Source organism: Belonocnema kinseyi, chromosome 5 (assembly GCF_010883055.1).
Source record: "Belonocnema kinseyi isolate 2016_QV_RU_SX_M_011 chromosome 5, B_treatae_v1, whole genome shotgun sequence".
Lineage (NCBI taxonomy): Eukaryota > Metazoa > Arthropoda > Insecta > Hymenoptera > Cynipidae > Belonocnema > Belonocnema kinseyi.
The window spans coordinates 77,605,659-77,621,054 of record NC_046661.1 but is presented as its reverse complement, the minus strand read 5'-3'; the positions used below and the strand labels follow the sequence as shown (position 1 = coordinate 77,621,054).

The window sequence follows — 15,396 nt, the reverse complement described above, 5'->3', positions numbered from 1 at the left end:
GAGTCGAGATGGGTCAGATATATATATATACACATATATACACATGTGTGTGTGTGTGTGTGTGTGTGTGTCCCTCCAGTTACTGTCGAACACCCACCGAAACCAGAGGGTGCAATTTTTCAGATTAGCACCCGCTCCCGGCGAAATCCTGCGGTTGTCCTTATGACAAATTTTTAATTAATTATATATATATATATATATATATTGAATTTTTAATAAAATATTGGAATTTTAAATCCATTATTTGAACCTTTAACCAAATAGTAAAACTTTCGATTAAAAAATAAGAATTTTTTATAATAAAATTGAATTTTCAACAAGAAAGTCACTTTCTTAACAAAGAAAGAAGAATTTTCGATCAAATAAGATTACTTTAACGAGATAGTTGAATTTCCCAGAAAATAATTTAATTTTCAACAATATAATTTAATTTTTAACAATATAGTTGATTTCTTAACAATAGAGTTAATTTTGTAACAAAATACTTAGATTTTTCATAAAGTTATTACATTTTTAACAATATTGTTGAATTTTTAACAAAACAATGAAATTTTTTACCAAACAGTGGAATTTTGAACAAAATTATTAAATTTTTACACAAATGGTTGAACATTGAACCAAATTGGTATTTTCAATGCCAAAGGACGATTTTGTTTTATTTCGTTGAATTTTTCACAAAACAGTGGAATGTTTAACACAATAATTAACTTTGCAGCAAGAAAGTTAATTTTTAACCAAGAAAAAAATTTTTTTTATACAGAACGATGATCTTTCAATATAACATAGTTGATTATTTGACCAAAAAAATTACTTAATCAAAATAGTTGAATTTTCAACAAAATAATTTAATTTTTAACGATAAGTTGAATTTTCAACAAAATAATTAAACTATTCATAAAATAGTGAAGTTTTTAACCAAATATTCGAATTTTTAAGGAAATATTTGAACTATTAACTAAATCGTAAAACGTTGAAGTCGAAAAATACGAATTTTGTATAATACAGTTGAATTTATTTTCTAGTTAAAATTTTAATTATTTCGTTAAAAAAATTTTAAAATCATAATACAGTTTAATTTATTTTCTAGTTAAAATTTTAATTATTTCGTTAAAAAAATTTAAAAATCATCGTTTTTGGTATAAAATTAATCTTCCTGTTTGGAAATTAATCGTCTTGTTTGAAAATTAATCAATAATTTTCAAACAAGACGCATTTAAATATTTATCACTTTAGTTGAAAATTCATCTTTTTAGTTGAAAATAAAACTACTTGGTGAAAAGTTAAATTAAATTTGTTTTAAAAATAAATCTTTTTTTTTGTGTGGAAAAATATATATTTTTTTAACTGAAAATTGTACTATTTTATTCTTTTTTTAAAAATGATCTTTTTATTTAAATATTCATCTGTCTGTTTAAAAATTCAGATTTCTGCTTGAAAAATTAGGAATCAGAAGCGGTTTAAATTGAATTTAATATAGTGCAACATTTTAAGTATGAGTAGATAAAATAAAAATGTGTTTGAATAGAGGCAAATTCAAGAAATGATTAATTATGTTTTTTGCATTATTTTACGTTAGTTAAAAATTCATCGCTTTGTTTTAAAGTGTAAATATTTTTAAAAAATAATGGTTATTCCATTTTTGGTTGAAAATTGATATTTTTTAGTTCAAAACTCAATTATTTGGTTTAAACTTCATATTTTAAGTTGAAAATTCAACAGTTTGATTCATTTTTTTAAGCTTATAATATATTTATTCCATTTTTTGTTGAGAAATGATCTTTTTTAATTTAATATCCAACTATTTGGTTGAAAACTGGTCCTTTTTAATTCAAAATTCAACTATTTTGTTGAGAAACCATGTTTTTTACTTTAAAAACTTCTTCTTTTTATATAGAGAACGAATCTTCTTTTTTGAAACTTCAAGTATTCCAATCAAATATTCATAATTTTATTGGTAAATTTATCTTTTTAGTTGAAAATGTATCTAATCCAGTTTAATATTTCATCATTTTAGTAGAAAATTCATCTTTTTGGTTTAAAATTCATCAATTGTAGTTAAAGATGCATGACATTAAAGTTAAAAATAATAAAAATTTATCACTTTAAATTAAAATTTATCTACTTTGTTGATAATTTTGTTTGAAAAATTAATTTTTAAAACTGAAAATGTAACAATTCCATTCATGGTTTGGAAACGGATCTTTTTTAGTTTTCAATTAAACTATTTAAAAGGGAAATTTGATTTTTTAGTTAAAAATTCAATTATTTCGTAAAAAAAGTCATATATTTTGTTTAAAAATCGTCTTTTTTGTTGAAAATAAAACTACTTGGTGAAAAGTTAAATTATATTTGTTTTAAAAATAAGTCTGTTTTTTTCGGTGGAGAAAAATAATTTTCTTAACTGAAAACTAAACTGTTTTATTTTAGATTAAAAACTGATCTTTTTTAGTTCAAAATTCATCTATCTGTTTGAAAATTCAGATTTTTGTTTGAAAAGTTATCTTTTAAGTTGAAAATTTAACTATTAAAGTTAAAAATTCATAATTTTAGTTGAAAATTCAACAGTTTGATTAAATTTGATTTTAAACTGATAATGTAACTATTCCATTTTTGGTTGAAAATTGATCCTTTTTATTTCAAAATTCAACTTTTTTGTAGACAATTCATGAAATTGACTTAAAAATTTTCTTTTTTTTCATAGAAATTTAATCTTCTTTTTTGAAAATTTAAGTATTCCAATCAAAAATTCATAATTTTATTGGAAAATTTATGTTTTTGGTTGAAAAGTTATCTAATACAGTTTAATATTTCATCATTTTAGTTGAAAATTCATCCTTTTGGTTTAAAATTCATCAATTGTAGTTCAAGATTCATGATATTATAGTTAAAAATAATGAAAATTTATGTACTTTGTTGATAATTTTTTCAGAAAAATTAATTTTTGAAACTGAAAATGTAACAATTCTATTTATAGTTTGAAAGCGGAGCTTTTTTAGTTTTCAATTCAACTATTTGAAGGGAAAATTTTATTTTTTATTTAAAAAGTCAACTATTTCGTAAAAAAAATCATATATTTTGTTTGAAAATCGTCTTTTTTGGTATACAATTAATCTTCCTGTTTGAAAATTCATCTTTTTTGTCGAAAATAAAACTACTTGGTAAAAGTTTCATTTTAGATTAAAAACTGATCTTTTTTAGTTCAAAATACATCTATTTGTTTGAAAATTCAGATTTCTGCTTAACAAGTTATAAAATAAAAATATGTTTGAGTTTTTATTCAAATTCATGGACTTCAGAGACAAATTCAAGAAATGATTAATGATGCTTTTTGCATTATTTAATTATTTATTTAGCCTATCGTGCTCAAATGTTTAGGAATATCTTGTAATAATAATTCAATTCCTAGAAACTAAAAACATTTATTTGTAAAAAAACTAGCGAAAAATTATATACCTAGAAAAAACTTGAGATACCTGGAAAAAACCTGAAATTGTCAGAACATTTTTTTCTAGGATTGGAGTAGAGACCCTCTAATTTTATTTAAAAGAGTTTATAAATGGAAAAGTTCTAACGTAGTTTGTGGATGGCCCATATCTGGAAAAATTGTCCATCTGAAAAGAAATTGGTACGACGCCAATTTTCTAATTAATAAAAAAAAAAAAACCATCTTTTTCAACAGAACAAAGCCATTTTATAACGAGCACCTGGTCGACGCTCTCGTGAATTCAGTAATAATAGAAGAAGGCCTGAGTTTCGAAAAAGGAGCCGAAACGCTGAGAAAATTAGTAAGAATCGGTCACGATCAGGCTCCACTCCTAGATTATCTTGCAACGAAATGTTTCGAGCAACAAGATTTAATCATAAATGCAGATCCAAAACATTTAACTCCCTTCGTCTCGGCCATGGCGATGAGTGACTACAAACCCGTATTTTGGGACACAATTCGGGAGCTAATCATGGCCAACAATTTCGTTCCAACTTTCGAAAAACTCACAGAATTGGTCCACAATCTGACAATCCTCGACTGTTACTCTGCAAAATTAATAGGTAGAGTTTTCGCACAAAATACCGAGACTGAGTTTATGACTCCTGACACGAAGAGCCGTATTGTCAAGCTTTATCAAATTGTCAAGACTATTCATTTAGGATATGAAGGACCTTGTCCCTTGGAAAAGAAGCCCGACGATTTCTTTGACTGGAATCAATATAATTCGAGGACTTTTCCGCTTTTGCCTGCACTCAATATCGCAGTGGGCGGTTCTCAATTTGTGAAGACGAAAGTGGGAACGAAATTCGGACATTTTATTGGTAAGGATCAACAGATTTTTAATATCCACCAAATGTTACGGCATTGATATTGAGAAATATAAAACTATGACATATTTTTACATATTTAAATGGATATTTACGATTTCCAAAGATTTCAAGGTATTTTATGGGATTTTAGCGAGTTTTTAGAGAACTTTAGGGTATAAATGACACGCTCAGAGCAAAAGCGAACTAAAAAAAAAACGTGCGGAAAAGCGAAGTAAAAACACGCGAGAGCAAAAACGACCTAAGAATTAGCAAGAGGTAAAACCCGACTGCTAAAATGACGATCTCCAAATTTATTCTGGTTTTAAAATCCTGAGTTACCATAGAATCATTAGATTTGTTGCGAAGAGGAAAATATTTCCACCATATAATTGAATTTTTAATTTAAATTATCAATTTTTAACGGAAAATTGAATGTTTAATCTTTATCTAAACATATATCAACAGAAAAAATTTTTTACTAAAAAGATGGATTTTCAACGAAAAAAATAAATTCTTAATTAAAATAGATTAACTTTAAAAAAGAAGAATAAATTTCTACCCAAAAAAAGATAAATTTTTAACTGAGAAAGATGAATTTCCTTGCAAAAAAATTCTTTTATTTAAAAAATCCATTTTCAACCGAAAATAATACAGTTAAATTGTTTAATTCCAAAAATTAATTTTCAACAAAATATTAGAATTTTCAAAAAGAGAAAATAAATTATTTTTAACCAAACAGATGCTTTTTGAAACACGAAGAATAATTTAATTTAAAAAACATGAACTTTTAACTAAAAACAGTCCATTTTTAAACCAAAAAAAATTTTTAAAATAGTTCAATCTTGAACGAAAAAATATATAACTTTTTAACTAGAAAAGATAAATTTTTAATAAAAAATGACACGGTTTAAATTTAAGTATTAAAAAATGTTTTTTTTAACCAAAAAGAATAGAATATTCAATAAAGGTATTAAATGGTCAACCAAAAGAATGAATTTTTTACCAAAATTGATGAATTTTCAAACCAGAAAAATAATTTTCTACTAAAAAAGAAGAATTTTCCGCTGAAAAAAAATTGTAAAAAAATCAACAAAATTGTCAAATTTTCAACGTAAAAATGAATATTAAAACTAACAAAAAAAGTATGTAACCAAAAATGTAATAGTTACATTTTTAGTTTAAAAAATTTAATTTTTGACGGAAATAATGAGTTTGCAACTGAAAAATTTATTTTTTAACGAAAAATTAATCAGTAAAATTTAAAATGCGAGAATTTAATTTTGAACAAAAAGAAAACAATCGAATTTACTACAGAATAATTAGAATTTTAAACAAAGAAGTTAATGCACAAACAACAAGAATAATATTCTACCAATGAGATGAATTTTTAAGCATATACATACTTGAATTTTAATTAAAAAAGATAAATTATTTTTAAAAAGGAATTAATACATGTTCAATAAAAAAAATTAATAAAAAAGGAAAAAATTAATTTTCAAACGGAAAGAAGAATTTTCAAACAGATCATTTTTTACCAAATTGCCAAAATTCCAACTAAAACAAAATTCTATTTTAACCCAAACACAATGATTTTTTTAAAATTATTTTTTGTTAACTGAAAATTTAACTATTCCAGTTATGGATAAAAAGGTATCTTTTTTAATTGGAAATTAACTTCTTTCGTTGAAAATTAAACTATTTTGTTGAAAAATCAATTTTTATTTTGAAAATTTAACTATTCCATTTTTGACTGAATACTTATTTTTTAGATACAAATTTATTTCTAAAGTTGAAAATTGCTTCCGTGTTTGCTTCAAAATTCGTCGTTTTTAGAGAAAATTAATTTCATTGGTAAAAAATTCATCTTGTTATTGGAATATTATTCTTGTTGTTTGTGCATTCACTTCTGTTTTTAAAAATTTAACTATTCTGTTGTAAATTCGATTGTTTTTTTTGAAGTTCAAAATTGATTTTTTAAATTAAAAATTTATCTGTTTAATTTTTGGTCTAAAATTGATATTTGATGTTAAAAATTAATTTTTTTATTGATAATTTAACTTTTTTTTGAAAATTTATTTCATTTTTCATTTAAAATTGAACTATTTGAATCGAAATTTGTTTTTTTTTTTGCTGGAAAATTGACCGTTTTCAGTTGAAAATTCATCTATTTTGTTGAGAATTCAAGTGTTTGTTTGCTAAAAATTAATCTTGTATACTAAACCCTGAAATGTATCACCTTCGGTTGAATATTTTTTAAATTTGATACTTGAACAATTTTGCTGAAATTTCGTTGCTTGAAAATTGACCTTTCTCAGTTAAAAAATCATTTTTTTTGTAGAGAATTATTCTTGTTTTTTAAAAATTCATCTATTTTAATCGAGAATTCATTTATTCTGTATTTATATCTTATATTTATATCTGTATTTATATATCTTTTTGAGATTATGTTTTTAGATAAAGATTAAACGTTTCATCTTCCTATAAAAGTTGATCTTTTTAGTTGAAAATTAATCTATTCGGTTGAAAGTTGATGTATTTTGTTGACAATTAAACCATTTTGCTGAAAACTTTTTATTTGTTCTTATAATTTTTTTTAAACTAATAATGTAACCGTTTTTCGATGAAAACTAATATGTTTTGTTCAAATTTTGAATTTACGTTTCCAGTAGAAAACTATTGGTTTGAACTTCAATTAATTGTTTTCAAATTACATTTTTTACTTGAAAATTTAAATATTTTGTTAAAACGTTTTTTTGCGGGTAATAATTTTTTTTACTGGTGGAGAAGTTACCTTTGTTTTAAATTCGACTTTTTTTCTTTATTCAAAATTAATTTTTTGAACTTAAAATCTAACTGTCACATTTTCTGTTAAAAAATTAACTTTTGCATTTGAAAGTTAATTTCTTTGTTTGAAAATTGAACTATTTTGTTGAAAATTCCATTTTTTATTCAAACATTCAACTAGTCGATTTTTGATTCAATGTTTTTGCTTTAACTTAAAATTCGTTTCTAAAGTTGAAAATTGAGCAGTTTTGTTGGGAATTTTTTTTTCTCGAAAAATTATATTCTTAGTTGTAAATTCATTTTTTTGGATAGAAAAGTTTTTGTTTGTTTGAAAATTCATCAATTTGATTAAAAAATTCATGTATTTGGTTCAAAATTCGCATTTTTTTCGGGTTGAAAATTATTTTTTCAAGTGGAAACTTAAGTATCTCCCTTCATTCTTGTGTCGTTTTACCTCTTGCTAATTATTAGGTCGTTTTTGTTTTCGCGTATTTTTACATCGCTTTTCTGCACTTTTTCTTTTTAGTTCGCTTTTGCTCTGAGCATGTCAAGTTAAACTTTATTTGAAGGGATTTGAAAGATTTTATGTTATTTTAAAAGATTTCAAAGAGTTTCAGGATATTTCGTTTCAAGAATCTGTCGAGCTGTTAATATTGAAAATTTTATTACAGCATATTTTTAAATAATTTGTTTTTAATTTTGCGAAATAAAAAATTCAGGAAAGTGATCATACGGTTTAAAATATTTGAAGCTCTCAAACGTGTACTATTTTCAATTTGAATTTGGGAGCATTGAAGAGTGTTGTTTCCAATTTAGAATAAAAACACTGATCACAATTTAATTATTAATGTAGGAATTTTTAGAAGAGGAAACCTTCTTGATTATGAGAACGATTTAAAACGTACAAAAATTAGTACTTCAACTAATTTTATGTTTTCTCGGTTTTTTGTTTATATCGTCTTTAATGTATTTCCAATGGCCTAATTATATCTAATTAAAACAAAAATTTATTCTTTAATGGCAGAAATCTTTAAAATAATCGTTAAAAAAATTTCTTTTTTTCTAAATGCAAAAATAAACCTTAAACCTCTCTTATTTCCCTCCTTTTTCGTAAGAAAACTGTCTCTTATTTCACCTATTTTTAAATTAAAAATTTATTCTTAAATATATATATATTTTTTGCTTGAAATCCGTTTTTTTTTAAGAATTAGATTTTTAACAGAAAATTTAACCATTGTATTTTGGTTGAAAATTTATCTTTTTTGGCTGAAACGTCAACTATTTAATTGAAAACTGATATTTTTTATTTAGAAAGTAAAGTAGTTAATTGCAAATTTATGAACTTTGTGAAAAATTAGCCTTTTTTGTAGAAAATGAATCCTTATAGTTGAAAATTCATTTTTTCTGTTAAAAATTCACGTATTCCAATTAAATATTTATCATGTTAGTCGAAATTTCATTTTTTAGGTTGGAAATAAATTAACTACTGAAATAAAAATCAATTTTTCTAATTAAAAATTTAACTATTCCAGTAGAAAATAAAAATATTTTGCTTAAAATCTGTTTTTTCTTTAAGAATTAGATTTTTAACAGAAAATTTTACCATTCTATTTTTGGTTAAAAATTGATCATTTTTTGATAAAATGTCAACTATTTAATTGAAAACTGATATTTTTTATTTAGAAAGTGAAGTAGTTGTTTGCAAATTTCTGAACTTTGTGAAAAATTATCCTTTTTTTGTAGAACATTCATTTTTTTGGTTGAAACTTCACGTATTCCAATTAAATATTTATCATATTAGTTGAAAAATCATCTTTTAAGTTAGAAATAAATTAATTGTTTAAATAAAAATCAAATTTTTAAATTAAAAAATTTTTTCAGATCACGTTGTAGTTTTCAAAATACAAGATGGTTCGCCTGTAGCTATAAATCAGGAAAGTAAGGAAAGCGATAATTTTTTGGATAATTCTCAAAAAGAAAATCAACTTCCTAAAAATACTCAAGATGAAGAATGGATGGAGAATGCTGAAAATGCAGAAAATTACAATGTACCTTTAAACAAGACTGAAGATTATTCGAAGAAATCAATTGATTTTCTAGAAGATATTTCCATATCTGAAGAATGTCAAGCGTAAGTATTTTTTCTTTTTGAAATCCTTTTTTTTTCTAGGTTCATCGAAAACGAACAATTTTCAACAAAATAGTTGAATCCTCAACAACAACAAATTAATTTTTAACCAGTTGCATTTTCAATAACAAAAAGGTTGAACAGTTTCCAAAAGGAGATGAATTTTCCTCAAAACAGTTTAAATTTTGACCCGAAAATATAAATTTTCAACAAAAAAGTTAATTTTGCATAAAAAAAGGCGAATTTTCTACCAAAATGATGAATTCTCAAAGAAAAATGCAATTATTAATATCTCAATCTAAAAATATTTTAAATAATGTTTAATTGAAATTAAAATTTTGTTTTATATTAAAATTTAATAAAATAATTAATAATTTTTAATCTAAAACAATTGAATTCATAAGAAAGACGAATTTTCAACCAATCAAGAAAATTTTGAGAGAAAAATAATTTTCAATACAAAACGAAACATTTATTATTTTAAATTCTGTGTTTATTTGCTTTAAGATTAAATAAATATAATTTTCCTAAGATTTTCAAGAAAATAAAACAAAATGTTGAAGATTTCAGATTTGTCTAAAAAGTATCTAGAAAATGTCTAAGCATTTTTGCTATCTTACAGGATTTTACAAAATTTTAAGACAGTTTCAAGTCAGCTAAAAAAATATATAGGCCTTTTTGACGCTTGGAAAATTAAAAAAAAAATACTTTACTAACCTTTCATGTTCTTATTTGAAAGTTTCAGAAATACTTTGTAATGTTTTATAATCTTTTTATTTGTTCTTTTAAATGTAATTGTTCAAACTAAATAATCTAAATAATCTAAACTAAATCTTCAAGACTATTTCGAAATCTTCAAAGACCTATATTTTGTTTTCAGTTTTTTGAAATATTTTCAAATTTTACGTTATTTTTTAAATTTAAAACAAATGTCTAAATATCTTTTTAAATTATTCAAATTTTTTTTTAAATTTTCAAAATAACTCAAAATTAGAATTAAAATCATCAACCATAAAAGGAATTTTTTTGATATCAACTATTTTTCAAAATAGACGAATTTTCTCCAAGATTTTAAGTTTTAACCCTAAAACACGAATTTGCAACAAAAATTATGAATCTTCAACCAAACAAGGGAATTTTTAACAAAGTAATTTAACTTTTAACCAATTATTTGAATTTTTAACTAGAAAGGATTCGAATAACTTTTTAAAAAAGTTTTTCTGTTTATTTGCTTTAAAATTATATAAATATAATTTTCATTTTAGCCAAAAAAGATTAATTTTACACTAGTTGCATTTTTAACCAAAGAAGATTCATTTTCATCAAAATCGCGGATTTTCCAGTCATGAAAGAAAAAAATTTCAACCAAATTCTAATTTTAGAAGATAAATAATTTTGAATAAAAAAGTATCATTTTTTATTTTTCAGGGTTTCGCATAATTTTTGAAAACTTTTGAGTCAGATTAAAAAATATTTAGGACTTGCATAAGTTTAGAAGAAAAATATCTTTTAAACTGACTCAAACTATTCCTAAAATTCTGAAAGATCTTTCGAAATTATAAAAGTTGCGCTTCAATCTTCCAGATTTTTTCGACATTTGTAAAAATCTTTTGAAATGTGTCAATACCTTTTTAAATTTTCTTTAAAAAATCATTTTTCAAAGTAAAAAGTCATTAAAAATTTTCCCAGGAATCTAAATAAAAGTTTATTTTTTTGAAGTCTTTCAAACAAATTTCTTTCGAAATCTTCAAAAATTTACAATTTGTTAAAAATTGTTGGAAATATTTTCAAATTTCGAATTATTTTTTTTAACCATTTCAAATACTTTTAAAGCTTCTAAATATCTTTTAAAATCATTCGAACTTTTCTAAAAAATGTCCTTAAATTCTAAAAAATTTTTTAAAATGCCTTCAATCCTTTTGAAATGTTTAAAAATGTTATTAAATATTATCTTAAAATTAATTTTTTTAAATAGAAAATCAGTAAATTCACCCATGAATTTTAAGACAATTTTTTTATTATCGTGAAATGTTTCAAAGTCTTTAACAAGCTTAACCATTTTTTATTAACTTGATTTTTTAATTGAATTTTAAATATTCTTAAAGCTTCTAAATGTCTCTTATATTTATTCGATTTGTTTATAAAACTTTATAATCTCACTGATTAAAAAATATTCATTTAAAATCGAACACATTCTTTTCCAAATTTTTAGTAAATAATTTGAAATGTTTTGAAATCTTTGTCAATTTTCTCTTAAAATGTATTTTTCAAAATATAAAATCAGTTGAAATTTTCCAAGAAATTTCAAGAATGTTTTTTATCTTTAAACCTTTTAAAATTCATAAAAAGTTTCTTTATTTCTAAATTTTGAAAGATATACATATTATATTTGGTATATCAATTTAAATATTTTAAATATTTTAAGACTGGCGCAGTACACCAGATTTCAAAGATTTCGAAACATTTCAAAGATTTTAAATGATTTAAAAATGTTTTAGAAGATTGCAATGTATTTCAAATATTTGAATGATTTTAAACTAATACAAAAGATTTCAAAAAGATTTCACAAATATTTCCAAGAATTCATAAGGATTTCAGAAGATTTCAAGAATGTCAAAGATATCAAATTACACTAGATTTTAAACTAACACAGCAGATTCCACAAACAAAGATTAAAAAAAGATTTCACAAAAATTTCAAAGATATAAATATTTCAAAATATTTGAAAGCATTTTACAAAGGTTTAAAAAATTTTACCCAAATTAAAAAATATTTCACAAAGATTCGATGTATTTTAATGATTGCAAATTCATACAAAATGCAAAAGGTTTCAGAAAGTTTCCACAATTTTTTCAAACAATCCATAAGGATTTCAAAATATTTCAAGAATTTTAAAGATTACAAAAAGAGCTAAAAATACAAAATGAAAAAAAAAACATTTCCAAGATTTTAAACGAGTTCCCATTTTTTTTTAGAAAATTTCTAAATAATTCACAAAAGTTTCAAATATTCTAGTTACTTGAAATAAACACAAAATACGTAGGAAATATTTCACAAGTTTTTCAAAGAGTTTATAAGTATTTAAAAAGATTTCAAGAATTAAAAAAAATGTTAAAAGATATCAAAGATTTCAGAATATTTCAAAGGTTTTAAAATTTTTTTCAAAATGTTTCAAGAAATCTGCAAAGATTTAAAAAGATTTAAATGAATTCAAACGAGCAGAATGTTTATTGGAAGCAAATATTAAAGAAAGATTTCACAAGTATTTCAAAAATTTCGAAAAATTCACAAAGAATTCTAGGATTTTAAAATTTTTACAAAATTTGTATTAGATTTCAAAAGATTTTATAATTTTCACTAGGATTTAAAATATTTCAAGGATTTTAAAGATTTCAGAAAATTCCAATGGTTTTAATCAATTTCAAAATGTTTCAAGAAATTTGAGAAGATTTCAAAAGAGTTCAATGATTTTAAACAAACACAAAGGTTTTTTACAAACAAAGATTAAAGAAAGATTTCATAAATTTTTAAATGATTTCATAAAGATTTAGAAAAATTCACAAAGAATTCAGGGATTTCAAAGATTTCAACGAATTCATAAAGATTTCATAATTTTCACAAAGATTTAAAAAATTTCAAGGATTTCAGAAGATTTAAAAGGTTTTAGACAATTTAAAAATGTTTCAAGAAAATTAAGAATATTTCAAAAGATTTAAATGATTTCAAATGAACACAAACGTTTTCACAAACAAAGATGAAAGAAAGATTTCACAAAAGTTTAAAAGATTTCATTAGGATTTCGACAAATTCACATAAATGTCAATATTTTACAAATATTTTAAATACTTCAAAATATTTCAACGAATTGAATAATATTTCCAAAGATTTTATAATTTCCACAAGAATTAAAACAATTTCAAGGATTTCAAAGCTTTCAGAATATTTCAAAGGTTTTAGCAATTTCAAAATGTTTTAAGAAATATGGGAAGATTTCAAGAGATTTAAATGATTTCAAACGAACACAAAAGTTTTTACAGACAAAGATTAAAGAAAGATTTCACAAATGCTTCAAAGATTTCATAATGATTTCGAAAAATTCAAAAAGATGAAAAAAACTCAAGAAATTCAAAGCTTTTACAAAAATTTTGAAGGAATTCAAAGGATTTAAAAAAGATTTCACTGAAATTTGATGTACTTTAAAAGATTTCAACGAATTCACTTAAATCTAAAAAGATTTCATAATTTTCAAAAGGATTTGAAAAAATTTAAAGATGTCAGAACATTTCAAAGGTTGTAAACAATTTCAAAATGTTTCAAGAAATTTGAGATGATTTCAAAAGATTTCAAGGATTTCAAACGAACACAAAAGTTTTTACAAACAAAGATTGAAAAAGGTCACACCAATTTTTCAAAGATTTCATTAGGATTTCAAAAAATTCACAGAGAATTCAAGGATTCCAAAGATTTCAAAAATTTTACAACAATTTTATAAGGTTTCAAAAGATTTCACAGAAACTTCAAGATTTCGCCAAGATTTTGAATACTTCAAAAGATCTCAACGTATTGACTAAGATTTCGAAAGACTTCATAATTTTCAAAAAGATTTAACAAATTTCCAGGATTTCAAAGATTTCCAAACATTTGAAAGGTTTTAGACAATTTCAAAAGTTTTCAATGCGTTCAAACGAACACAAAGGATTTTACCAACAAAGATTAAAGAGAGATTTCACAAATGTTTAAAACATTTCGAAAAATTTACAAAGATTTTTAAAAACTCAAAAAATTCAAAGATTTTACAAAAATTTTGAAGAATTTCAAAAGATTTAAAAAATATTTCACAGAAATTTTAAATACTTAAAAAAATTTCAATTAATTCACGTAAATTTAAAAAGAATCCATCATTTGCACAAAGCCTTAAAAAAATATCAAGGATTTCAATGATTTGACAAGTTCATAAAAATATTATCAAAGATTATGATTCGGCTTTGTTTCGAAATTATTGACCCATAAAAAAATGAAATTTTTCATCTTTTATATGTATAGCAAACGGTTATTTGATTATTTGATGTAAAAAAGAGGCACATTTGGAAAAAACTTGATTTCTTGACCTGGAAAACCTGAAAAATATCTAATTTGCTTTAAAATGCAAATTTGAAAGAGCACGATATTATGTAAGTTATTATTTTTCAGGATATTATTCTTGGATATACCGCGAGAAGGTTACACAATCAACACAATGCAGTTAAAAGGAGAATGGAACTTTTACATCCGAAGTTTAGAAGCCATGAAATATGTGGTGATTCCGTTGTGTTCCACAAAGTGGCTACAACTACCTGATAAAGAAAAACTCCCCTTCATAATGCACGCGATTAGACTAAAACGTGCCATTACCAACTCTCAACAGTGAACTAATACAAAATCCAGAATCCCTTTGTAAAAAAGCAGGTACTTCCTCTTTTTCACACTCTACAGGAATTCGTGATTGCTTTGTACTTACAATTTAATTTTTGATACAATTGTACATACTGATAAAATTTCAAGAAATCAAGTTTTTAGTTAAGTGAAACTCCAGTGAAATTAATACTTAATGACATGCATCGTTTACTAACAATTGTTGGAATTTCAGAAATGAAGCATATATATATTTTTTCTCTTTTAGAATTGTTTATTGATTTTTAAAATTAATTGAGACCTGAGTGGCTACGGAACTTCATTTTCAAAATTCATCGAGTTCTTCCCGATTTTTTCTTAGGAATTTTTTTTTTTATCAGGGTGTCCATTCCAATTTTAGAAAAATAACGTGAGAATTCTATGTTTATCAGGCATTTCGCATTTTTAAAACTTCATTTATTAAACTTTATTAAAGAATCAGTCATTTCTTAATGGAAAATATAAACAAACAAAATTATTTCTTGAATTTGTCCCTAAAGTCTATACGTTTAAATTATAATTCAAACAAATTTTTATTTTACCTTCATATACTTAAAGTTCTGAGCATATTTAACATAATATTTTGAATGCAAATTGGAAAATTGGCGATTTTTCACAAAAATAGGTAGAAATATATTCCTTCAGGAAAATTAATGTAGCTATCATATTAAATTCAATTTTAAACGCCTCAAATTCCTAACATTCAGTTTTTAACAAGACAGCTGAATTTTCTGCCAAAAGACGATTTTTTTCAAATA

General features: G+C 23.2%; 1 protein-coding gene across 1 annotated transcript in view; it reads left to right on the top strand.

Moving 5' to 3' along the window:
* Nucleotides 1-14,864, top strand: part of LOC117172594 — a 20,448-nt gene extending 5,584 nt beyond the window's left edge. Inside the window, exons 3-5 of the mRNA XM_033360678.1 lie at nucleotides 3,680-4,308; nucleotides 8,962-9,211; nucleotides 14,399-14,864. Of these exons, the coding sequence (XP_033216569.1) occupies nucleotides 3,680-4,308; nucleotides 8,962-9,211; nucleotides 14,399-14,615 (1,096 nt within the window). The 3' untranslated portion in view covers nucleotides 14,616-14,864. The remainder of the gene's footprint in view (nucleotides 1-3,679; nucleotides 4,309-8,961; nucleotides 9,212-14,398) is intronic.
* The last annotated feature ends 532 nt before the right edge of the window (nucleotides 14,865-15,396 follow it).